At 45.6% G+C, this 26,194-nt stretch overlaps 1 protein-coding gene across 16 annotated transcripts in view; it reads right to left on the bottom strand.

Annotated features, from left to right (window-relative positions):
- SVIL (supervillin) overlaps positions 1–26,194 on the bottom strand; it is a 244,879-nt gene that overhangs the window by 49,809 nt on the left and 168,876 nt on the right. For 12 of the 16 annotated variants that reach the window (XM_029236869.1, XM_029236871.1, XM_029236875.1 and 9 more), the window contains 9 exons: positions 19,727–19,807; positions 15,796–15,966; positions 15,031–15,065; positions 14,388–14,449; positions 13,992–14,131; positions 10,717–10,960; positions 9,520–10,096; positions 8,470–8,695; positions 387–516 (listed from right to left, as the gene is read on the bottom strand). In XM_029236869.1, the coding sequence (XP_029092702.1) occupies positions 387–516; positions 8,470–8,695; positions 9,520–10,096; positions 10,717–10,960; positions 13,992–14,131; positions 14,388–14,449; positions 15,031–15,065; positions 15,796–15,966; positions 19,727–19,807 (1,666 nt within the window). Of the gene's footprint in view, positions 1–386; positions 517–8,469; positions 8,696–9,519; positions 10,097–10,716; positions 10,961–13,991; positions 14,132–14,387; positions 14,450–15,030; positions 15,066–15,795; positions 15,967–16,326; positions 17,200–19,726; positions 19,808–26,194 lie in introns of all 16 variants that reach the window. The other 4 variants (XM_029236884.1, XM_029236881.1, XM_029236882.1 and 1 more) reach the window with 4 other exon arrangements.

The following is a 26,194-nucleotide window of genomic DNA, read 5'->3' as shown; positions in this document are numbered from 1 at the left end:
ATTCAAGCCCATATTTTATATGCAACTTAGAAACGGTTAGCGGTCAATGACTGTTTTTCATTCTAAAGACTTTAATAACATTGTAAAGTCAGACTTCATTTAAGAAGGTCTGAAACCAAAGTAAAAGTGCACACTTCCAAATTTAGGAACTTGCCTGCTGATGTATTAGGTACGTGGTGCTGTTCACAGTTCTAGAACATCTCAGGACTTTACCTGGTGATCAACTGAAGCCTCTGTGGGACAGACTTTAAGTGTGGACCCTCGTGGTAAGAGAGTGCTATGCTTCCCGGGGTAGTAACCAGTTAAGTTATGCATGCTCGCCTGGTGGGTGCACGTCCAAGCGTGATGTTAGTTAGAATGCTTTTCCCGTGCACGGACAACGTTACCTTCTTCTTGAGCGACTGTCCCGTTTCTTCGATGTGCAGGCTGCTGGTGACGGACGCTTTGCCATACTCCTGCTTCCTGTTAAGTCTGTTTCTCCAGTCTTCCTCACCACTTTTCTTCAACAGTGCTAATCTAAGGGGAAGACACGCCGGCCAAAAAGAGTTCAGCACCAGCCCTTCCTGGTAACAGGACCACAGTTTAAGTCACCCAGAAGTCTTTGCCCAAGAAATGACCACAGCTGCCTAATTTGAATCATTCTGAATGTCACTTATTCTGAAGAAAGTCTGTCTGGAAAAATAGTACAGATGACTATATCATGTAGATTATTATATTTTCTAAGATGGCCCCAACAAACTTAAAATCGGATTGAAATGCAAAGCTGAAAACTGAATTTCCCAGATAAAAGAGGCAACATCATTCTACCAAAGGAATATCTCTGTTTTTTTCCTTGCCTTTGGGCTGAGAGCAGGAAGGAAAATAAAAGTAAACGTCCCCAGAGAAAAATGTCTTCGAGCGATCCCTTCTGATCACTTGATGAATTAACATTTAATGACTAAAGCTGGATAGCAGAAATGGGTTTAAAAATTTAAAGCTATTGACAATCTCTGAATATCACATGTTTTAATTACAGGTAAAAGACGATGTTAAGATGTCCTGTATTCTAAGTCCTGTTCTTTTCTTCCAAATGAACTTGGTCTTTCCAATCTGCCTTCTTAATACAGAAACTTCTCTAGAAACCCATTTTAAAAATTATCATTTCAACTTTCCTCAGGGGAAGGCTATATACAAAAACAGAATCTAATTAACTGAGGTTTTTACCTAACCTACTTTAGTTCAACTATGGTGTGACTTGATAAAAAGCTGCTTGGATGTTAAAATCTATGAAAGGCTATTCTCACGGACATGAGGCTCTTTCAGTCTCGGGCATTTAAGTTGGACAAACCCAGGAAAGGTAAAAGGCACAAAAGTGGTGATCATTAAACTCATTTGAGCTGATGCTCAAACAATTTAAACATTAGGGAAAACAATGACTGGACTCCTTTCCCTTATGGTGAGTCTGCTGGGCTAGGTCTTTTAAACATTCATTAATGCGTGTCCGTAAAGAGTGTATTTTAAGCAACACATCAATGCTCATTTGGCTGTTAACTCCTGTCAAATAACCTGGTCTCCGTTCCTTACTGGTCACAGTGGGAACTGAACTAGATGGTTTCTAAGGGCCCTTCTACCGAGTGTCCTGACTCCATTAAATATTTGAATTGGAGATGGGATGAAATATATCATACTCCACAATAAAAGTTTAGCTAAGCAAATAAGAAAACAGATTTTGCAGTAAATGTGACTCCATGTACATCTACAAATTCATACAGGATCATACTGTATATTTGGATTCGCTCAGTCAAATAATGGAAAGCAAGCTATAAAGAACTCCCCAAGGAGTTCAAGGGGGGCAAGGGCTTCAAACTCTGGACCTCTCCCCTTTCCCGACCTCTTCCTTTTCCTTCCCTTCTCTCCTGCTATGTGACAGCAGATAAGACCCAATGTTCACTCCACAAAGCTGGTATAACGCCGCCTCATTTACCTGTGATATTGTGATTTATAATAAATATATACTTGGTCTTTGCCCCCTTTCCTGGCACAGAGCTCCTACGACTTCTGGAATTTCCTGAATGATGAGAGTGGTAATGCTATCTTATGTGGATGAGGTGACTTTTGGAAGTATCTAAGTGTGGGCTTGTTGCCAGGAGAACCAACCCTGTGATCAGAGGGTTGGAACTTTCAGTCGCCCCCCTGCTGACCTCCAGGGAGGAGGAAGGGGCTGGAGATTAACTACATCATTGGCCATTGGTGATTCAACTCAATCAGGCCTATGTAATGAAGCCTCCATAAAAAAGCCAAAAGGACAGGGTTCCAAGAGTTCTTGGGATGGCAGACAGGCGGAGGTTTGGGGAGGGTGGTGCACCTCGTGAGGGCACCTCGCCTGTGCATCTCTTCTATCTGCCTGTGCCTCAGTTACCTTCTTTGATAATAAACTTGAAGTCTAGTAAATAAATATATTTCTCTGAGTCCTGTGAGCCACTCTAGCAAAGTAATTGAGTGCAAGGAGAAGGCTGTTGGAACCTCCAGTCTGTAGCCGGTTGGTAGGTCAGAAGCACAGGTGACAGTCTGGACTTGCCACTCCGGGTAGACAGCAGCAGAACTGGGTGGAGCTGTAGGACACCCAGCTGGTGTCAGACAATGGCTTGATGGTGAGGGAAAAAGTCCACACTGGAATCTTATATCTAAGACCCTACTTGCTCTCAGTTAGCCCCAAAGTCTATAATCTATGATGCTTGGCAATACTCTGCATCTACAAGGGCTGGTTCATGTACTTGAAAAACAGATTCTAATTTCCTTTAAGGGTTTCCATCTAAATGTCAGACTATGTAAGGACTAAGATTTATCTTTCCTCCAATTATTCTGAGTGAGTCAGTTATATTCTAACAGGAAAAAATAATCAAATAAAATCAAATCATGAAAAGAAATCATGAGTATTTGCACGCTGCAGTAGAGCTTTCAAAGTGTCTATAAAGGAAACTTCCAAAATGTAAGCATGCCAGTACCACCCAAATGAAGATGTATTTCCAATTCCTCATCTTGTGAACATGGACATTCATCTCATGGATACTCTCCTTACCGCTCAGAACCAGCTCTGACTTCACCCTTGACCTAGACCAGTAGTTATTTATCTTGGCTACCTTACCTTTGTAATCAGATTGGAGTCCAAATGATTTCAGAGAAATTAAAAAAATCAAATGCAGCCTCAGAAGTTGCATTTATTAACAAGAATGCACTATGGTCTTTAAGGGCATTCTCAAAAATAAGGTCCCAAATGTCTGAAGCCATGCCAACATCATCTAAATAATCACGTGGTTACCCTGGTGGCTGCACGGAGGAATGGAAAACTGATTTAGAAAAAGGCAAAGTATGGATCTGTAACCACTTTGTAGCCCACCGCGTACCCACTCTGCTGATCTGCTCAGCAACCTCTAAGAAACTGGATATTGTTGCTCCGAATGAGACATGGGTGCACACACAAGGCCAAGGATGTCACTGACCCAGGTCACCCTGCATGTCACTGAGGCAGGGAGCTCTGGTTCCAATCCCGGCACATCCTGGCTTGTTTCACCAGTTGTGTGGAAGCTGACCAGGCACGTTTTCGCTCTCATGTGTTAGGAACTGCACTGTAATTCTAGCTTTTTTATATATTTCCCCCCTCTCTTGGGATAGCCTTCAAAGAATTCCTCCATTCCGAGAGCCTGGAATCTTGCTATTAGATACGCTGGCAGGGTCATCCCCAGGAACTTGCAGAGACTACAGAGTAACCAAAATAATATGGAAGAAGCGGTGCTTCAGTTGAGCTCACCTGGTATTAGGCCCAGCCGGAGCCTGCAGAGTGCAAGTGACGGAAAACAAGTAACACGCACTGAAACATACATGTATTATTCCTGTCCGCTTAGATTTCCGACCTGGTGTTGAACAAGCTGAGGAGGGCGGGTGCCTTCTCTCCTGCAATCTCATGACGCTCCTGAGTCCCCACAGACCACCGTGCACTGCAGAGGGCTGGGGTGGGTCGGGGGGCAAGCGTCTGGTCCTGCACATACCATAAATTACTGCCTATGCAACTCAAACAGCTGTCAGCACTTTTAACGTCCGCCAAGTCCAAGTGCTATTTGCAGGGCTGGGATGTTGAGAGCCTGGGCATCTGCTTAGTCTGAGGCTGAGAACCCGTGAGTTATTCACCCCAAGGCCTGGCCGGGGCCACCATGATGGGTGCTTGCCAGGCCACTGGGGAAACGGCTCTCCCTCCAGCCACAGCCCCTGCTTTCCCAGCAGGGAATACTGGCCTGAGGCGGGCTGTTTCAGCATTAGTGCTCTGACAGCCCTGCTCGATGGCAACAAGTTTTGCAGGCTCACGGCAGCCAGGGCTGGGTCAGGTACGGGCCCGGCAAACTGAGTGCCTCTAAGATGCAGTACTTTTTTCTCCTCCCTCCTTTAAAAAGGCCCCCTCATTTCAGAGAATCACAGACACCACACAGATAAGGCTGAACAGCACGGGTTGGTCCTTAGATCAGATCTTGGCCTTGGCTGGTTTATAGGCTGGAGGAGTGAACTAATATGTCTTTTATATGAGGTCAAATCAAAGATCAGAAAAGGAGGCAGCAAAGGAAAGACACCTCTGTCCGTAATGCCAACACAAATCTGGGGCCCTCCAGGGTCTGAAATCTCTGGGCCGCAAGGTAAGAACCTCGAGTCTGACTGGGTGGAAGGTGGGGCTCGCGGGCAACACAGGGGGACCCCAGCCAGGCCCTATAAGGCAGGAGTCTGCAGGCTCAGCCAGAGGCATGGGCGGCCTCTTCAACATTCCTGGGAGTTCAATACATCCTTACGCTCCATCAGTTTCCCGGTGGAAGGACGGCTCTTCTGCCTTTTTTAGTCATCTTCTCCCCCCGAAAATGAAAACACAGAGCAGTTGTTTCAGTAACGGTGGAAAAAAGATTTCTAAAGGCCTGATAAACTTCTAAAGAGGTGTCAAAGGTTTTATCCCTAAATAACACAAAATATATTCGATTTACCATGGTTTTCAAAGACGTGCCCCACAAGGGACAATTTAAACCCAAACCACGTAGGCAGTTATGAAACAGTGGTTTTATTAATCCAATGGGAAAAGCAAGATATATCCTTAACTTGATATTAGTTATGATCCAAACTTGACGCTCGAGATGTCGGAAAAGATGAAGAAAGAAAAGGACCTTTCACATATGTTTCCCCGACCGTCAAACATGTTCTAAAATAGGAAGGTATGGAGGATTTCCTCTAATTTCTCAGTTGCTACCCTTTCGTAAGTCTTAGTTTATATCTACGAAATGGGGATAGTATTGCCTCCTTCGAAGGGCTGTCTTCAGCCCTCAATAAGGTCACACAGGGGAAATGCCTTGGGCAGCCTAGGAGCCTCGGTGGTCCTCGGTACGGAGGACTTAAGATGCTCAAGTCCTGAGCAGGAAAGAGACAGACGCACAAGATCAAGGAAGGCAGAACCACATCCTCAGGCTGTAGCTGCTTAGAAGAAACGATGAAGGAAATTGACAAAGTCCCGTCACTACTTCCGAAGAGTCTGAAACATGAAAGTGAAATTTGAAACAAGTGATGCCAAGAACACGTGAGTTGAGAAAATTAGTACAGGAGGAGGGTGTACTCTTCCGAGCACTGCTGTCCAGTTAGAATTTCTGCCCTCTAACCGATGTCCCCCCGTGAGAACACACGTCCGTTGCTGAAACGCTGACCTGAACACACGGCAGCCTTGTCACGTGTACTGAGGGGAAGAGTTGACGACCAGCCCCTGGGGGTGGTCCTATTGGCCACGTGGCCCCAGAGGCCACTGGAATTCAACCTCTCCTTCCGCGAAATGAGGCGGTCAGAGGAATTAGAATAAGGTTTAAAAGTTCTGTTTTATATGTCATCTCAGAAAAGGAAAGCCCAAATGAATATAAGAAGAGAGTACTTATTTTTAATGGTCAAGCGTCATTATCTTATTTTAACAGAAGGGAGTAATAGAGACCCCCGCCCTTGGGGAAAAGCTATCGCATATGGACCGTAAAGTTATATAGCTTTAGCAAAGTACAAATAAAAGAACCATCAACATAAGGGGGGGGGGGGTAAGATCTCTGGCAATATATTTTGTTTTGGCGTAATTTATTACAAACATAAATGCTAAATAAAGTGTCCCTCCTCCTTTGTTAAATGTACAGTTTGACAATTAAACTGAATAGCTGAAAATTTAAGAAGCATTCTCACGATCATGCTTCTGGACAGGATGGGACCAGCAGCCTGTTGGATCTGTGAGAAGCGCTACCTCCCACCAGCCAGGAGGTCCGTGTGTACGCAGTCGGCTTTGAACACCCCTCCAGGCAGCTCACAGCAACCTTACAGCCACCCTTCATCTCCTCAGACATCTACAAAGCCCGGGTTAGGGAGATGCACCTTTACCGCATCTCGCGTTCTTTAAAAATTACAATTTTACAGCAGGATTAAAACTGTTTTCAGAAAGAGAGAAACTAAAATTCACTAGAAACAGGCAAGTGAGCCAAGAATGACTGCATAGCAGATAGGACATCTGATGAAGTTTTTTGTCTAACAGACAGAATATACCCCAAGATGGGGGAATCTCTTTAAAAGCCTTTGAGAGAAGGGGTATATTATTATTTTCTACTGGAATTTTACCCCAAGGATGTTTTCTGATGGGTAAAGCATCAGAACTTGTGTATAAGTGGATACTTACCATTATTTCCCTTAAATGGTACCTCGTCCTTCTCACCTAACCAGTTATCAATAGTTGGGTCTCTGGAGGGTGTGGAGAAGAAAAGGAAACCCTCCTACGCTGTTGGTGGGAACGTAAACTGCTGCAGCCACTAGGGAGGACAGCATGGAGGCTCCTCAAAAAACTAAAAATAGAACTACCATATGATCCTGCAATCCCACTCCTGGGCATATATCCAGAGAAAACTATAATTCGAAAAGATCCATGCACCCCTATGTTCACAGCAGCAGTATTCACAGTAGCCAAGACATGGAAACAACCTAAGTGTCCATCGACAGAGGAATGGATGAAGAAGATGTGGCACATATACACAGTGGAATATTACTCAGCCACGAACAAGAATGAAATAACGCCATTTGCAGCAACATGGTTGCGGCTAGACATTATCATACTAAGTGAAGTAGGTCAGACAGAGAAAGACACATATTATATGATGTCACTTATACGTGGAACCTAAAAAATAATACAAATGAGCTTATTTACAAAACAGACTCATAGAAAACAAACTTATGGTTATCAAAGGGGAAAAGTGGGGGGGAGGGATAAATTAGAAGTATGGGATTAACATATACACACCACTATATATGAGATAAACAAACCCTACTGTATAGCACAGGGAACTATATTCTACATCTTATAATAACCTATAATGGAAAAGAATCTGAAAAAAATGAACATGTAACTGAATCACTTTGCTGTACACCTAAAACTAACACAACATTGTAAATCAACTATACTTCAATTTAAAAAAAAAAGTGAGGTATCTGGGATCAAACCCTCTTTGAGCCAGTTTCTGTGGAGAGGACTTCATTCCAGAATGGGCCAAACTGCTCCCCTGATCCAAGTGTCACTCCCTGTATTTAGCTCCACCCCTTTGGCCCCAACACCCACGCCTCCTCAGTCTGGTCAGTGCCGCTCAGAGCAAGAAAACTCCTGAGCAGTGGAGGTGCTAAGGAGGGATCAGCGTGGCCAGAACCATACTTCTGCCAATCAAATTGGGAAATTCACGAGAACATTCCGGACCCAGTCCTCCTGTCGCTCACATCCTCCGCTAAAGGCTGACACAGAAAATACAACCCCAAATATTTCACTCCGATTCTTTGTATCTGTCCCCTTTATCTCCTCTGAACCCTCCGTGACTTCTTTGAATGAAAGGAGCGTTCAGTGTTACTTAATCCTCAAATGTAGTCTTTCATAGCTATTACCTGATAGGAAATGTCTAAATGCAGTGCAGAAGACTCATCCATTTTACCTTCTGTGAAATAAACAAAACTCAGATTCTAATCCCGAGGATTTCTGTCCTAAATGTTAATTTGTATCCATTCCCTCCACATATAATTTACACTGACAAACAGTCACAAGCAGTGGACACGTTCAATTTCAAGCCCTGTGTATCTGAAAGGGAAAGAGCCCAGATCTCTGCTCCCGTCACCGGCTGGTCAGAGAACCGAGTATGAAAAAAGAAAACAGAAGCACCAACAAAAGAAGCAGGCAAAAGCCTGTTTCTGTTTGTCTCCTCGTCTGAGTCTTGAAGCAGCATCTCCCAGCGTCAGGAAACCAGGCATGGGGATAAACGCGGTTTCCTCTCAGATGCCCTGAGCGCACAGTCCCTCTGGTAGCTGGATTCATGAGTTTCTCTCTTTGCCCATTCCTCAGATCTTTTTCTAAAAGTAAGTTGTACGACGCCCTCCCACCAGTAGAGTTCCTTCTCAATCATTAAATCTCGTTACCTTTCTTTAATGGACATGGTTTTGCTGGGAGAGTCGAGGATGCCCTCCGCCGCTGGTGCTTTGATCTCTTCAGCAGCAAACATTGCACACGGACTCCGACAGCGCTTCTCCTGCGGCTGTTCAGAGGGATCTTGCTGCTTCCAGGACACGGGGGTTGCAGTCTGAGCGACCGGTCTCCCAGCAGCTGTGCCCGTCTGCTCAGCAGTGGGATCCATGAACTCTGCCGCTGGGAAGCAACGGAGCCCTGTCAGCACTTACTCCCCTGCGCAAGCATTCTTCGAGCCCTTCACCCCGACCCCGACCCCGGATGACCCGCACTTGGAGTTCAATCCGTGGGCACATGGCAGGCTACCCAATCCACTTGGATTTATGCAAATCTGGGGCATGCTCTAGTCCCTGAGAAAACCAAACTTCCCAGTGGATGACTCCACCCAGCGACTTCTTTTGTGACAACTGGTCTTTTCCTGCGTGCGGCACACAGGAAGTTGGTTTGGACTGCACGCTGCAGAATGTTTCTACGCCTCCAAGACAATACTTTGACATTTCACATGGGTCATACTCCCAAAGCAAAGCCACTATTATAACTGACACGCTATCATTTTATGGAAATGCAGAAAGAGAATTACAGTCCCACGCAGCACGGCTTGCCAGTCTGCACGAGAAGGATCTAGGAAGAGAACCTGAAACCCAGAGACTGGGTTCCAGCCCTATCCCCTATATGCTCACCCAGCCCGGGACCTCTGGGGTCACCAATTTCTAAAAGGGGCCAAAAGAGCTAGGGGTTCACAAGGCTGTCGTGTCAGTTAACGTGACGAAAGTCATCAAAAGCCCTTATCAAGATGTGGGGAAGCGCTTCAGGTATTTTTATGGCAGAAACGTTGATGAGCCCGCCAAACAAGTCGGGTCCAAGAGGAGGGTACGATTCGCACTAGACTTTCAATCAACACTTAACACTTAGTTGTCAACTGCCTTCATAATTCAGTTAAAAACAATCCCAAACACATGCGACCCGCCAAGCAGGAAGGAAAGGAGCAGTAAGCGGTAAGCTACCTTTCAGCGAAAACTTCCTCTTCGTGACATTCTCCACGTCCACCTTCTCTTCAAAGAGCTGCCTGTCCTTCCAGTCCGGGCTCCCCTGTGCGGTGCTTTGTGCAGTGGAAAATTCCTTCGGTTCATCACCGAACTGAGCCGCGGGAGGATGGGCGAGCTCCAGGCTTCCCTTTCTCGGAACAGCATAGATGGGTTCCTTATGGCCATTTCCTTCCCGGACTCTGCTAAGCATGGGGTAGGATGGCTCTGCTTCCTCGAAGGACCCGTACTTTGTAACACCACCATCTCCACCTGTCAAGATTCCCTTGCTTTCTGTCTCTTCAAATTCTCTCGACATTCCTTTGCTCCCACCAGCCTCTACCGAAGACTGCCAGCCCTGGGATTTCAGGATGCTTCTAACTGGAGAGTCTGAACTTTCTAGCGAAGAAGGAAACTTCTGCTCAGCGGCACCGGAGCTGTCATCCAGCGGTGGCTTTGTCCGAAGATTCCCTGCGTACATGGGGGTGACGGTAGATGCCGGGGTGGACACAGATGTGTTAACAGTGGGGCAGAAAGGGCTGAGCTTGCCACTTTGCACCTGGAAGGACACAGTTCAAAAGGAAAAGGCTGATTTAAAAACACCACCTAGGGAACTCCCTGGCGGTCCAGTGGTTAGGAACTCCGCACTCCCAATGCAGGGGGCCCGGGTGGGGGTGGGGGTTGATCCCTGGTCAGGGAACTAGATCTGCAACTAGACCTGCATGCCGCAACTCAGACCTGGTGCAGCCAAATAAATATATAAATATTAAAAAATAAAAACACCGCCTATGTAAATACTGCTGTATGGATTGTCACGGATGGAGACACTACACTTGGGGCAGTATTCCTGCTTCTCTGGGTGAGAAACCAATCCTAGACGTAGATGTACAGATGCGTCTCGTTAACCAAATCATCTGGGTGAAAAGCAGGTCATGCGCCCTATTTTTCTCCCCGAAAGGGACCCAACTCCAGATGATTTCAGCCATGATGCGAACAAGAGAAGAGATACATCCTTGGCATGGTTATATCCTCCTTAAGAACGAAGCTATTACCAAGTAACGACAGGTGACACAGTTTACAGGTAGACTCCCTAACTATACCGCTAACCTCAGAGGGACACCGTGTTCCCATATTTTAAGGACATACGTGCGAACTGGAGCTGGATCACAGGCCACCCACCTGTTCCACCTCTCCAAGCGTGACCGGCTGGGTTTGATAGCGAGCATTCATCCTCCTGTGTCTCACGTCTAATCTGTTCCGCGTTGAAATCGCTTTTGAGACCGGCTGGGACAGTTTGTTAAACAAGGCCAACTTCTCCGCTAAGCTCAGGGTGGAGAGGTCAGGTTCTCCTTGCTCGGCAGAATCTTTGCCCTCATTCGTCTGGTCTCTGGCTAACGCCTTCTGGTGAGCAGATGCCTGCAGTCTGAAAGGGGGGAAAAGTCAACCACACACAGGGAGACAAACAGAAGCCCACTGCTAGGTTTGCCTGTTAACTTTCTTCAAAGTGTCACTTCAATTGGAAAAAGGGCTTATTTTTCCCGGCAGCTGGTTAGCTATTAACAAGACGACAGCGTAGGCTGGGGACCCTCGCATGGTCAATATCACACAGAGCAGATTTTCAGCTCTCAATTGTTTCTAAAAATTGAATTGCCTATTTAAGGAATTAAAGTCGCCTTGGTATACCTTATCTTGGGAGAGCTGAGCTGTACTGTTAGTATCAACAATAAATACGGCTAAAGGGAGTCCGCAGACATTACCTATGGCATATTTAGACATTATCTAAAGGTGTGGTTCTGCAGGTGGTCTTTACATCTTAAATAATTAGGAAACAACGCAGTCATTCTATCAACAGCGCTATCTACAATGCAGGGTTTTGAGTTTCACTTGCTAAACACAAATAGCTTAATTGTAAAGATTCTCTCCCTCTTTTTAGTCTAGTATTTTCTCTCATGGGTTTCTACCTGTTTCCTGAAAGGTTGTTAAATCTGAAATTCCAGGTAACTTGCAAAGTGAAGGAAATGTCGGGGCTGATAAATCCCTCCCACTTCCAGGTAGAGGAGAAGGCTTCTAGTTACCGGGTCAGTTCATCTTTGAAGGTCTAAGACAATGTCCCTTCTGCCACTGGAAAATCTAATTCTAAATCCAGTGAAAAATATATTCTGCCTCGACTCTGATTAACCAGCGCCTCACAAGTTGTCCCAGGCGAGAGCAGTGTCAGTTTTCCAGGGCACAGTGAGGATGGGAGTAAGGGGACCTGAGTCTTGGCATCTTTCCTGAGGTCCAGCAAAGAACTAGGAATGATGGCAACCCGCTTCCCCAAAGAGAGCCCCCCTTCTGGACGAGGCCAGCTCTACTTCTGCACTGTCATTTTCCTTCTTTTAATTTTAGCTTTAGCCTTTGCATTTGGCCCATAATAGTAAAACGGAGGGGATATTTACATGCCTTAAGGACATCATTTTAAAACACCACCATTGAAAACATAACAGTAAAACAGTAAAACATCTAAGTTCAGACACTATAAACTGTTACTGTCCCAATCCCCAAATATAACGGCATTGTCTCTCTATCCATTAGAAACAGGTAGGATTGTTTTTAAACATGTATTTATGTCTAGAAGTGTTTAAAAAAAACCTAGGTATTATCAGACTTTCAACATTCAGGTTAACGTCCTATTTTTCTGTTAATCTTTAGTAAGTGCTAGTGTTTTAGATGAAGAATGAAACTTTTTAGGGATGACCAGGGTTATGAAAAACAAACAAAACAAACGGATAAGTGGGTTAGTGGGATCCGAGTTCCAAGACATAATGAAAGCCCGTGGATGAAATGCTGTCATATACAGGCCGACGTGAAGTCCCCAGGGTGACAAACCAAAATGCCCCACGTTCCCTGGGACAACTCCTTGTTTGTCAAACAAATGACAGGCATTGAAGACCTGAAGATGCACCTCTGCTCTCAGTGCGACATGCAGCTACTTCTGTCCAGTACCTGGCAGGCTGCCCGGGGCTCTTAGCTACAGTGGGACTAGGATGTCTTGTCATTACAGGGTGGGTGGCCACAGAGCACGAAGCAGGGGTAGGTTCGCTTTAAAAGCAATTGCCAAAGATGGAACATTCATAAGGAGAGAGAAGAAAAGAAGCATTAAGGAAGGTGTAGTTTTCAATTCAGAAACATTAAATCAAAAAATATTGGAACAAAATCCTTTGCTCATTTCTTAGGGAAAAATCACAAAAGAACTTGAAAAGCAATTACAAACTTAGGAAATAAGAGACAGAGGTGACCAAAGTCAGTGGAGTAAGAATAGGTTTTCAGAGCTTGGAAAGGATTTAGAATATTTAGAATAAGTTCCCGGTTTAAAAAAAAAAAACAAAACTTTCAAGAAAGCTAGTATTAACCAACCACCAGCAAAGCAGTAGGTTGTGTCCGTGTTTTACAATGTTGTCCTAAGCTATTTTTAAAGAGTCAGGGTCCTCGTATAACCTATAAGCACATCAAAGTACATTCAGCAAGTCTGACAAGGGGATAATTTTTGCTTATATTTACTGTTTTGCTCCCAGGGGTAGTTGCTTCTTATTTTACAATAGCCGCTCAAATATTAAAAACAAAAACAAAAAACTGATTTGCTAAGAGTTCCCAATGAATACAAGATGTACTTGTCCACAAATCCACAGAGAAGTGAAGGAAGTTAGGGCAGCTAAGTTAACAGCAGGTTCACAGTTGGGCTGTTGATGCCCTCGATGAGATGAACTTCATTTTTTCAGGAAGGGTGTGTATATGTGTGTGTCTGGGGGGAAAACAATTTTTAAAAAAACTGGTAAAAGTTTTCACTTTAATGGAAGCAGTAATCCCTGGATGAATTACTTTGGGAGATTCATTCTGAACACATTGGGACAATGCTCAAAACCTACCTCCCACGGTTTGGAAAGTTATCAAACTTCCAATTAATCTTTAAAAATTCGTGATTATTTAAAAAAAAAATCAAGAGAACCCTTATCTTTTTGAGATACAGACTGAAATATTTACGGCTGAAATGATGCCTGGGGTTTGCCAGAAAATACTGCAGCAGGAAGTGGCATGTGGGTGAGAATACAGGTAGAGCAAGGGGGGCCGGGGGTTGTTGGCTGTAGGGACTGAGTGACGAGGACATGAAGGCTCATGATATTACCCCATCTACCCTTCTGATTTAAATTTTCCATTGCAAAGAGATAAAAAAAATGCACAGGCAAAAAAAAAAAAAATTAAACAAAATTCCTCTTCATGTTCTTCTAGGAGATACAATAGGTAACACATCCCTTTACAAAGTTCAGAGACACCGGAGCAAGGAAAATCCCTGAACATCTACTTCTCCGTGGCTTCTAACTGAACCGTCTTCCGACCTCCTCATTTTAAAAGTCTTTAAATCTTTCTTTAAAAAGAAGACCTTACAGCCAAGGCCCAGAGACCCCGGGGGCACTTACGTGGCTGCCATGACCACCTCCTCGGTGGTGACAGGCTGCGTGTGGGATCGGTCCTGCAGACGCCGCAGCCCCTGCTCTACGGCTGCATTCCTGGAGCGGCGCTTCGGGACGTTCTTCTCGTCAAATGACTTTTCCATTTCCTAAGATTGGAAACAGTGTGAATCCTGATAAGTTGGGGGAAAGGGAGTCGGGGCTGCAGAACGCCGCGGCTCTGTCTCCCTGCAGGACCTAGAGGAGGGGCACCCCGAGAGGCAGCATCGGCATCAGCAGTGCACACACCAGCCACACCGGAGGAGAGAAGCGCAGGTGGGCCCAGGGCCGGCGCAGGCAGCAGGCTGGCCGCGGGGCCGCCCACAGAGGTGACGGCTTCTCCGACAGCCCTTCAGCACATCTTACCCTGAAGAGCAGCCTCTTCGCAGCAACGCTCAGCCTGGCTCGCTCATCGACCTTCTCTTCATCTGTAAAAGGTCACAGGTGAAAACTGGATGTCATTAGAAAACGTAGGGAAAGCCTGTGAAAAGTTTCCCAGGGCTGACCTGGAAATCCTCTGAATGTGAGAATTCTTAGATATACTAAAAATGACAACAGGCAATATTTTCCCCTTGGCGGGGGAGGCTATCCTTCTGCTTCTGAAAAGGTACTAGTTCCCATCGCAATTAACCAAACGGAGCTCCTGTCTGGGCCATAATTTTCTACTATAATATTTGACTTAAGTATAGATATTATGGAATTAAGAAGAGATTTTATGGAAGGAACTTCTCTTCTTTATTGTTAAATAGTAACAAGAAAGCAACAAGAAAAATCTGCTTCTTCGATTCAAATCAGTTGTTTTAACATGGTTCACGTCTCAGCTCTCTCTCCTGGAACTAAGGGAAAGTTCGTGTGAAAATCTCAACTAGGCTTTATTGTATTCACAGGAAGAAAACCTGCCAGAAAGAACGCAGTATGTTCCATCATCTCATTCTTTCCAGAAGCAAAAATCTTATTATCTAAATCTAATCTGGGTGAGATGATAAAGAAGAAAAAGACAGATACTTGCCCTCGGCAGCTGGCATTTCTGAATTTGAAGTTGACCTGGGAAAGACATTAGCAAAAAAATAATAACTAACAATTAGCTGGTGGGAGTGGAAGATCCAAGGATCAAATTAAAAGTGAAAATAAAACTGCAATTAAAGTCTCTTAAAGAATATCCCCCGGTAGCAATTCTAGCTGTGGACACGCGTGGACAGCTGTGGACACGCGTGGACAGCTATGGACACACGTGGACAGCTATGGACACCGTGGGCTACGTGTGCACACAGACCGGCTAGGTGTTTCACCTTGTGCAGACAAACCAGGACCAGGTACGACTCATTAAAGACGACTGATCATCACCCTTTGGACGAACCCTTTCATTTCTCTGCATTCGCATACGATAAGATTAAAAACTCACAGACAACACGCAGGTAGACGTTTATAAACTGAATATAAAATCCCTTATTTTCACTGTAACATCTGGTGGACGGTCCATCTGGATTCTAACTTAACAAGGGCATAAAAATTTTATACCCTTAAATGAATAACGTTTCTCACTTCTTACCATTTGAACGCAACTGAAAACTACGTGGTGATAGTGTCGTCATGGTCAACATTCTTTAAAGATACATTTACACGAGCCAAATAAATATCCCGTATAGCTTAGATGGGAGAATTATGGAGTCATCACATCCCACTGAAACAGTATCGGGACCATCCCTGGGATAGAAATTCCCATAGGATTTCTTCTAAGTTCCTAGACCAGGGAACTTGACAGACACATGCCTACCTATCTGATTCCTTTCGTTCTGCTGAGGTTATGGGTTGAGTTCTAAATCTCTCAGAAGTCTTTCTACTTTCACCAGGAGAAAAATAGCGTCTTGGTTTCCGGGACCCTCTCTCCCGTTCCACGCTGGTAGGCAAGCCAGCACCTTCGCTTGACCCCTCGACCCGTGAATGGCTTTTATAGTCGTGGGGAGAAGGTAGACAGAAAGGAGACGGGGAGACAGAGAGAGGGAAGAAAGCACAGGTTTATGCATCTCGGTGAGTCAAGGCACGAACACCGCCAAATCCCACTGCATGCCTCTACCATGCACGTCGGGAGGTGGAACATTGCGAGACCCGACACTCTAGAGCTCCCCGTTAGTAGGCGAAAGCAGACTGGTAGTCGTGGAGCCATGTCCTGGATGGTCTGCCCTGCACACACTTGTGAGCTAAGCTAGTAAGACGCAAGGCAGGACACCACACAAGTCGAGAAGTGAATTAACTCTGCCAAGGACGTGCAAGTGACACATCGGGGGGACGCGTGGACATCACCTACAGCTCGGGTCTCTTGTTGGCCCTGGCTGACTGCAGGAACACATTGCAGAGCTGGGTGACGGAGACCTTGGTGTCCAGCAGGCCCACTTCCGACTCAGCCTTGGACGTCTGCGGCTCCGGGTCGCGCTTGGAAGCCGGGGCCGTGGCCTTCGCAGCCTGCAGCTGAGGCGGGCCCGTGTAGTCAGACAGCGAGCGGGTGAGGACCCTGCGCTTCCTCGTGGGCTCTGCCTCCTTCCCGTGACCTTGGGACACAGACTCGCTCTGAACATACACAACCATTTCGCTTCGACCCATCCTCTCCGTGGGCTGCTGAGCTGGAGGTGGGCGGGCCAGGCTTTCAGGTTCCTTCTGAGGTTCCGAGGTGACTGCGCTAGCAGCAGGCTTACCCGAGTCCTCGGTTCCAGAGGGGTCTTCCCGGCTTCTCCCAGGCCCACGATCCTCCAAAGCGAAAAGCGTTTTCCTGCTTTTCTCCAGAGCTTCAGAGAAGAGCACATCGTCCTCTGCTTTTGAGTCACAAATATGGAGAACCGGGGTATCTCTTCTCTCACCTTCTAGAACCTTCGAGGGGGGAGGCTTTGTGACGGTCTGGGTGGCCGGCTCCACCCAGCTGTACTCGGATGCGCTTTCTGGGGTGTCCGAGGTCGCCAGCGTGATGGTGTGACTGGGATCTGCCGGCTGGACGTAGCCGTGGATGGGCTGTCGTGCAGAGCTGGCTGCCTTGCCCGAGCCCCTATCGAAGGCTGAGTTCTCTGACCGAAAGGCCAGGTAATGGCCTGGCACTGGCTGGTGTCTCCTCTGAGTTAAGGACTCAGGGGCAAGTTCAGGGCTGCTGCGAGCACTCTCCTCTCTCACCAGTTTTTCTCTAACTTTAACTCTTTAAGAAAGAAAAAGGATTTAAGTGCAGTAACTGCTTAAGGGGAAGAGGGCATGTGTGTGCAGATCAGGGATGCCCAGAGGATGGAAGAGCATCTTGGGGGCGGGGGCGGGTGGAGTCAGTGTCAGAAACCCACTACTGTTTGCCAGAGGAAGGAGTCTGAGTTGAGTTTCCAAATGCCAGACTCACCCTTCCTTCTGTAAAGCTAGGAGGGGTCAGATGCTATCCTGGGAGAGAATGGATGCCTTCCGACTAGATGACTACACAGAAGCCACAGAACGATTCATTAATAGGCACCACGGGTATGCACCAGGGCACGCTGAGGCTGGGCTATGGATTGGTACATGTTCCACATGGACAGGCCCAGTGCAAGGGGCAGGGGCAGCTTCCAGGCATTTACAAGCCTACAGACCATATGTAATTTCATTGTCTCCTGTTCGACCTTGTTTACCGCTCAAAATTATATTTACATTCAGAAAAGCTTGGTGCTTGTTGGTCTGAGGTCTAAGAAAATTTTATTTGTGGTAGTTTTGCATTTATTGAAGATCAGTTGTGTGCAGACCTCCGGTGTGGATATTAAGACTAATTCCTACTTTCAGTAGTTAGCTCTCCACTCGTTTGTTCTAAGCTTTTTGTGGTACCTTAGCTAAATCCCTTTGCCCTAGCACCTATTCCCTCTTGTAAGTTAAAGCACAAACTGTAGGCATTTATGAGATATGTATTGAAAGTGATATTTCTGTGAGCCCCTTCTATTTTTGTGTATAAATGTGATTAATAAAAATTGTAGATTCCCACTGAAAAAAAATTTCATTGTCTCCTGTAAATGTCAGAGCATTCGTGATTATTATTATTTTTTATTGAGCTCAAGATACATCAGACGATTACCTCTTTTCAAGCACTCAACAGTCACAAACTTTTTCATGCCATGCAGACTACATTCAATCATTCAGAAAACGTGTGACCAGTTAAGACACCACGACATCTAGCAATTCGAGCGCTAAGAAGAACGGTAGAAAAAAAAAGATATTTGTTGAAAGAATTAAGGCACTGAACATTTTCTCCCCTCTGGAATTGCCATTAGGCCCTCAGTTGAAAACTAATCTAAAAAGGGAGCGCTTTGGTTGTTTCTAGAGCTATTTAAATATCTGAGAGCAAAACTGAAATCCATTTCAAGCTACCAACATTTTCTTATGACTGTAGCCAAGAGCGCTGGCTGTGGGTCCCAGGAGACCTCTTTTCAAAGCCTGACTCAGCCAGTTCCAGCTGTATGGTCTCAGGTAACCTACCTGCCCCAGCTGCTTTACCTTTTAAATGGAAATAATGTGATGTCTGCAAAGCACGCGGTTTAGTGCTTAGCAAAGAGTAAATGTCCAATAGTGCAAACTAGTTCTTGTTTTTACTCTTTTAAAATACCACATAGTGAGGAAGAAGAAACCATTCCGACCGCTTAGGAATGGATTCCTTCCTGGGGATAATCTTTAAAAAATAAAGAAATGCTTTTGAAGTGGGAAAAGCGATTTCTTGCGGAATGTAAGACCTTTATTTACTCAAGATTACTCAGCAAAGATAACTGCTTCTGATATTTTTTTTTGGAAGGGACTATCTCCTTAAATGACAAAGGCACCCTGCTAAATCTGATATAAATGCCTACATGTTTTTCAGCGTAAGATGCAAGGTATCTATCTATATTTCATTAAAAAAAAAATCAAAGACACCTAAAAGGCAGTTACTATGAACAATTCAGAGGGGAAAGAAAGCATTCTGGGTTGTTACTCTTCCCAGAGGCCAGCCAGTGCGGGATGTTTTCATATTTATAATCTTTGTTAATCAAAAGGCGGCTGAAACGTGGTTCAAGTTCTCCTGCGGAATGTGTGTCCTTCTCATCAGAGACAATCTGAACGTTGTCCTTGGCCAAGAACAAAGTGACTGTCAGAAACTCAATACACGGGTGTTTTGTCCTCCCAATGACTTATTCATTCTAACTCCTTCTGCCTCTCCCTGCCCCCAGCCTTAACAATGAAACGAGAGAGGGTTTTGTCTGCTTTGAAAACCACATGCCCTAAATGTAGCTGTGCAAATGAACAGATGGTTGAGGGGCAGGCAACGCGGAGAGGAGGAGGCTGGATGGGCAGGGCGGGGCAGGGGCAGCTGCTGACGAGATAGGACACTAGCCGGTTAGCCTGGCTCAGGGGAGCAGCCCAGAGATGCTGGTTACATCGTCACTACTGCCCCTTTCTGGCAGCACGTGACTGTGAGAAAGGAGAAAAAGCCAGAGGTGTAGCCAAAAGATTTTCCAAAAGAGAAGCTGAGGGAAATACTATTGACATTAGCAGGGATTAGGGCAGGAGAAAGAGAAAAGCAAATGATTGGAAGGTAATTTCCAGCAGCCCCTTTGGAACACATGACTTTTAAAAGCCCTGCCACCAAAAAGAGGGCAAAGAAGAGTTAGTTTCGGTGATGTGCGGGACATAAGGCAGCTGGACCAGAGATGCAGTCGCTAAACGCAGGCCGAGAGCTCGGGAGATACCTGGAAGGCCAGTTGATAAGTGAAGGTGTGTCCCCTTCGGAATCTTTCTGGAGAAACCACTCATGTTTGGGTTTCCCGGTACTATTGTGTACAAAAAACAAAACTTCAGGTAATGTCTATGAAAATGTTGACATATACACAGACTTAATTATTATAATTTAAAACTCTCAAGGCTGATTTTTCTTAAGTAAACAATAATTCTGGCTTTTGAAAATGTCTAAGCACGTTTTGCCATGGGGTTTCTATTCAGTTCACGGAATTTCTAGGACGTTTGGTTCAGTACTGAAATCAAGAGATCGACTAAGTATATCTGAAGCCACCAAATAAAGTGTTTTTTGGGTCATTTAAAAGTATCAGGAGTCACACTCTGCCCACAAATAGCAGACAATTCTCTTGTAAGAAGCTGGATTAAAAATATCAATTAATTTATCATCTATAATTGTGTTACGGTACACTGGTAAATAGCGAAATATAAAAGTAGCGTCCATGGGCTTCCCTGGTGGCACAGTGGTTGAGAGTCCGCCTGCTGAGGCAGGGGACGTGGGTTCGTGCCCCGGTCCGGGAGGATCCCACATGCCGCGGAGCGGCTGGGCCCGTGCGCCATGGCCGCTGAGCCTGCGTGTCCAGAGCCTGTGCTCCGCAACGGGAGAGGCCACAACAGTGAGAGGCCTGCGTACCGCAAAAAAAAAAAAAAAAAAAAAATAGTGTCCATGCAAAACAGTACATATCAAATAAAGGTAATAAAGAAATTCAATAAGTTCATATCTTTAATTGCTAGTCTATATTTTCCTTTTATATTTGTCATTGAACAATGCAGCCAACATAACAGTTACCAAATACTAATGCAAGTCCATCTGATAAATGTTTACTGAGTTCCAACTATGTACAAAGCACTGAGCTGGGCTCTGAGAAGTAGCAAAGGTGAATCAGTACCATGCCAGCCATTAAAAAACTTACACCGTGCTAGGCAGGATAAAATAGGATTTACACAGTCACTCCTCAACGCACAATCGAATATAATGCAAGCCTGAATGTGACAAAGTAATAACGCCAGGCTGAAGATATCTTACCAAAAAATCATAGGCAAGGAAAACCTTGTGGTCATTATGTAGAGCAAGACACAGGAGGAATACTCAAACCACCGACCTGTACCCTCTCACAATGTAAAACGAAAGCATGGAAATTCTACAGGCTAGTTAAAATGTTTACCAGCTCAAAACCTTGCCAACCTACCTGTAAGAGTCCTTCAAGACCAGGCTGGAAACACATTTCAGATCAAAGTAATTTCCAAAAGAATAGAATAGAATAATAATTAAAATTCTCTTAATTTTCTAAAATCATTTTAATTTGGGTTTGGGTTTGAGCTCACAGGCAAGAGCCTGTCGATCATCACTACCGTGCATTTTGCTGCGACCACTGAAATCTGTCACAACTAGGTGTGGAACTAGGTGTTCCCCAGTCTTGCTACACCCAAAGCAATTACCCCTCCACCCCTCCCCGTCTCCAGTATTATAGCCGGGGGTAAATAAAAAAAGTCAGATGTATGGGAAGCCATCTTATTTCCAACAATAAAGGGTCTAATTTCTCGACATTTATTTAAACATAGGAAGAGTCTGGCATATCCTCTGTGGCCCGGAAAGGAGGCAACGGATGTGGCTCAGGATACAGAGGAAGAAGTGAGAGCGATGGATGCCTGCTTTGGAAATCATCAGTTAGTAACTCATACGCCTACATCCCAGAGTCATTTCAAGGCTCAAATGCTTTCTGTACGACAGAATGCTTTGCAAACTGTGACAGATGCTATACAACTTTCCGAATATAACCTTCATTGATCAGAATAAACCTTGGTCAGTATCGCCCTAAAAAATTATCAGGCCACTTATGAGACAAATAAGTTGTCAGGATGTAATGTACAACATGGTAAATATAATGAACACTGCTGTATTTTATATATGAAAGTTGTTAAGAGTAAATCCTAAGAGTTCTCATCACAAGGAAGAATATATTTTTTCTATCTCTTTGACTTTGTATCTATATGAGATGATGATGTTCACACACTCAACTTACTCTGGTCATCGTTTCATGACGTGTATACGTCAACTCATGATGTTGCACACCGGAAACTTACACAGTGCTGTATGTCAACTATATCTCAATAAAACCAGAAGAAAAAAATAAAGATAAAAGCAAAGACAAACAAAAGCAAACAAACTTATCAGGGGGTTGTTTAAGAATATGTTGAGGTCAGCATTTGTAAAATGAAGTCATACCCAGACCTGGGGGATCTGCTGGGATCCATCTATCCATCACAACTTAGATGTGGGACTAGCCAAAAAGCCAAATAACCACTACCATCGTGGTGGATACTCAAAGCTTGACGCTTCACATATGATAAATACACATGTATGTGACAAGATGTAAACGAATGTGAAGACATCACGTGTTGACCGCAGTGAGCCCTTCACGATGCTGGTCTCCTCCTTGCCTTTCCTCTCCAAGACGACACAGCACTGCACATCTGTGAGCTCCTGGTGAGTCACCTCCCACATGTAAGGAGAGTGGGTCCAGCCTGAGTTCTCCCTAAGTCAATTCAAAGCAGGAGGGATTTGGAAGAGCACTTCTCCAAGTAAGGCTTTCAGGACCCTTGAGGTCGGCCAAGGCACTTACTAGGGTGAGGTTTTCTGCCATCAAATCCAGAAAGAAGGTGGGGCAGGTGGGGAGAGACCTAAACTTAATGAAACGTTCACTGTCCACAAGGCTGTCCTGGGCACTTGGTCTGCTCCGTGTCACAGAGTGTGGCCGCTTCTCCACCCTTCTCTGACTCACCCACTGCAGCCGGCGGTCGCCCCCTTCACCTGCCCCTCCTTCACTCCTCACCGTCCTTGTCGACTCTGCCTCCCCGCCTGCCCCTCTAAAGCTCAGGGGGCTCCACGGCTCTGCCTCCTTTCCTCCTCAATAATCAAGGCCGTGACGATCTCACCAGCTTTCACTCCCCTGCGGACCGTCTGCCAGTGGTTTCTCCCCATCCGCTCCCTCCCTTGAACTCAGGCTCTTGGGTTCATTTCCATTTGGGCACCTAACAGACACCTTAAAGTTTACGTGTCCAAACATGAACTCTCGATTTCCCTCCAAACTCAGCTTGTACTGGTGTCTTCCCTATTTCAGCAAATGGCAACGCCCCGCTCTGAGCTGCCCCGGCCAGAAAACCGAGACTCACCTTTAACTCCTCTGTTTCTCTCTTACGTCACATCCAAGCCATCAGCAAATCCTATTGGTTCCCTTCAAAAGATGACCTCTTTTCACGACCTCTGCTGCGTTCACGCAAGTTCAAGCCACCGCCCTCTCTCACCTAGATTACTGAGATGACCTCTTAATTATTCTACCTGTTCTCATGCTTGCCCACCTACCAGTTCCACAGCCACAGTCATCGTCTTAAAATGGGAGGCGGATTGGTCATTCTTTTCTTGGAAACCCTTATATGGCTGCACACATCACCTAGAGCAAAACCCAAAGCCCTCACGAAGGGCAATATGTCCCCACTGATCTGCCCACCTCACCTGACACATCTCACCGATGTCACCCCATCACTCCACCCCCCTCCAGGCTCCTGCCTCACTGGTGACTGGGGGTTGCCTCAAACGCTCCACACATGGTATGGTGTCCACTCAGGCCTTTGCAGGGGCTGTTTCTCCCTGGAACCGTCCGCCTCCAGAGCTGCATGGCTCACTGCCTCTCTTTATGTCGGTCTCTGCTCCACTGCTATCTTATCAGAGAGACTTTCCTAACCACTTTAATATCAAATAGCAGCCCCAATCGCTTCCTTTTTTTTAATCATGATTTTTAAAAATTTTAATTATTTTCTATTCCTTGAAGTATAGTCGATTTACAATGTTGTATTAATTTCTCCTGTACAGCAAAGTCAGTTAGGTTTATCACAGGATACTGAATATGGTCCCCAGTGCTCTACAGTAGGACCTTGCTGTTTATCCATCCTGTAGGCACTAGTTTGCATCTGCTCACCCCACACTCCCACTCCATCCCTCCCCCAGCCCCCTCCCCCTCGGCAGCCACCAGTCTGTTCTCCATGTCTGTGTCAGTCTCTTCCTTTTGATTAAAGGTATGCCCTGGCTCCCCAAAATGGTGAATTGAAGTGCAGCACTGATCTCGCTAATCCACAGGCTCCCAAACCTAGGGAACATGATGGAAGTTTGGGACCAAGCTTTCCACCACGGAGCTAGGGGAGGCCCAGGCTCAGATGAAAAGATACATCATTTTATTAAGGGACAAAATTTATTTCTGGGGCCTGGGGGGCATTGTTTTGAAGACATAATAATAGCAGGAGAGTGTTTTAAAATATGAAAAAAAAAAAAAAGATCACATCTGGAGAGTGGCAATGAAGCCATGGGTTCTTTTCTCTTTGTTTTTTAAATCTTGCATGGATGTTGTTATTTTATGTCTCTTAACATTATGCTTAACTCTTTTTTAATAATTACGCTCGGTTAACAAGCTAACAGTGGGAAGGATTAGTGTCATACAAACATAATGAGTTGAATATATGACACTACCAGCCTATGTAGGAGAGCTAAGTGAGGTCCTTACAGAGTCAAGAATCGATGTAGGTGGAGAGAGGCACAGCGGTGACGAAACTTTTTCTCTCTAGACAGGGGTAATGCTTACACATTTCCCCAATTCACCAGCCTGTGTCCTTAAAATACTACATGCAGTTTGATGTAAATTATCCCTCAATTTAAAAATATATCACTGTTGGGGCTTCCCTGGTGGCGCAGTGGTTGAGAGTCCGCCTGCCGATGCAGGGGACGCGGGTTCGTGCCCCGGTCCGGGAGGATCCCACATGCCGCGGAGCGGCTGGGCCCGTGAGCCATGGCCGCCGAGCCTGCGCGTCCGGAGCCTGTGCTCCGCAGCGGGAGAGGCCACAGCAGTGAGAGGCCCGCGTACCGCAAAAAAAAAAAAAAATATATATATATATATCACTGTTGGGACATGGAGAACAGACTTGTGGTTGCCAAGCGGGTGTGGGGAGGAAGGAGTGGGAGTGTGGGGTGAGCAGAGGCCAACTATTATGTACAGCATGCATCAACAACAAGGTCCTACCGTAGAGCACAGGGAACTGTATTCAATATCCTGGGATGAACCATCATGGAAAAGAGGATGAAAAAGAATGTGTGTGTGTATAACTGAATCCCTTTGCTATACAGCAGAAATTAACACAACACTGTAAATCAACTCTACCTCAAAAATTTCTTTTTAAATATCTCACCGCCAGATTATAGAGTGAAGCTTTCTTGAGTAATCAAAAGGTAGAAATAGAGTCTTCTTGGGGCAGAAGCAAGATAAACATGTGAGATGTAACCAATTTCTTCCAGGCTCCCTCGGCGCTAATCTCAGTGCTAAACGTCGAACGCTGCAATCTCGGCCAAGAAAGGGTGGACGGACGGAGGGCTGAGGGAAGGGGTGAGTCTGCGGCAGGGGCTGGAGTGGCCTTCCGAGGGGGATCAAGCTTCCTGTTCCCAGATCCACTTGCGTTTCCACATCTCCTGCTTGGCTTCTAACGAAGTAACCAAGCAAAGTAATGCAGGGATTCAACTGCCTTGGTCAGAGACCAGCCTAGAATCAGCCTTTCGGGGCTGGAGATCGCGTTGACAAGGCCAGCAGCTTGTCAAAGCAGCCAGCGGCTTTCTGGCTCACGTATCACGATCCCCACTCACAGCTGAACAGTATTTATGTGGACTCAAGACCACATATAAGGATTCTAAGCCCAGACAAAGTGGAAAGAGCCTGGTGGTATAAGCAAGGGCTACTCCGAGCCTACTCTGCTGACTGGGGTCACTGGTCCACAGATGAAAGGCTTGGACCAGAATGTAAATGACCATCCCTGAGTCTGCTGTGCAGTTCAGTGGCGTCTTCTTCCCAGCACAGCTTTCTTGAGGAAGGAAATGACCCAAGACTTACATTCCTTGCAAGTCCCTTATACGTTGTGGGCTGATAAACCATTTGCAGATTGGCTATTTCAGGTGGCACTGCTATCGTCTCTTGACACTTTATGAAGACATGGAAAACAGCAGAACATTCATTCAGAAATGACTGATGGAGCCCCTTGGTATGTGTTAGATGCTGGGAAGGAGATAGGAAAGTGACTGAGACACGGTATCTACCCTTCCTGTAAGGCTTCTACTAAAGCAATGCTCTCACTGAGATCGTCCTTACCAATCTTACAGATCGACTTAATACCAGATTCAAGGCGCCATGTTTGGGGGACTCCTGACAAAATCGTGAACATCCTTGTCTGGGTGTGTCAGCTTTGTTGTAGGATGCTGGGCATTGAAATGTCCCTCTTCCTGAGACATGAGGTGCAGCTGAAGCTGCATTTGTGAGACACCTCATTTGGTTCCTGAGCTCTTTCTCTCCTCTCCCCCTTTTGGCAGAATCACCATCAACCAGAGGCCAGAC

Source organism: Monodon monoceros, unplaced genomic scaffold, assembly GCF_005190385.1.
Source record: "Monodon monoceros isolate NGI ecotype Baffin Bay Population unplaced genomic scaffold, NGI_Narwhal_1 Super_Scaffold_21, whole genome shotgun sequence".
Classification (NCBI taxonomy): Eukaryota; Metazoa; Chordata; class Mammalia; order Artiodactyla; family Monodontidae; genus Monodon; species Monodon monoceros.
The sequence above is the reverse complement of the archived record's forward strand: the minus strand, read 5'-3'. Positions and strand labels throughout refer to the sequence as shown.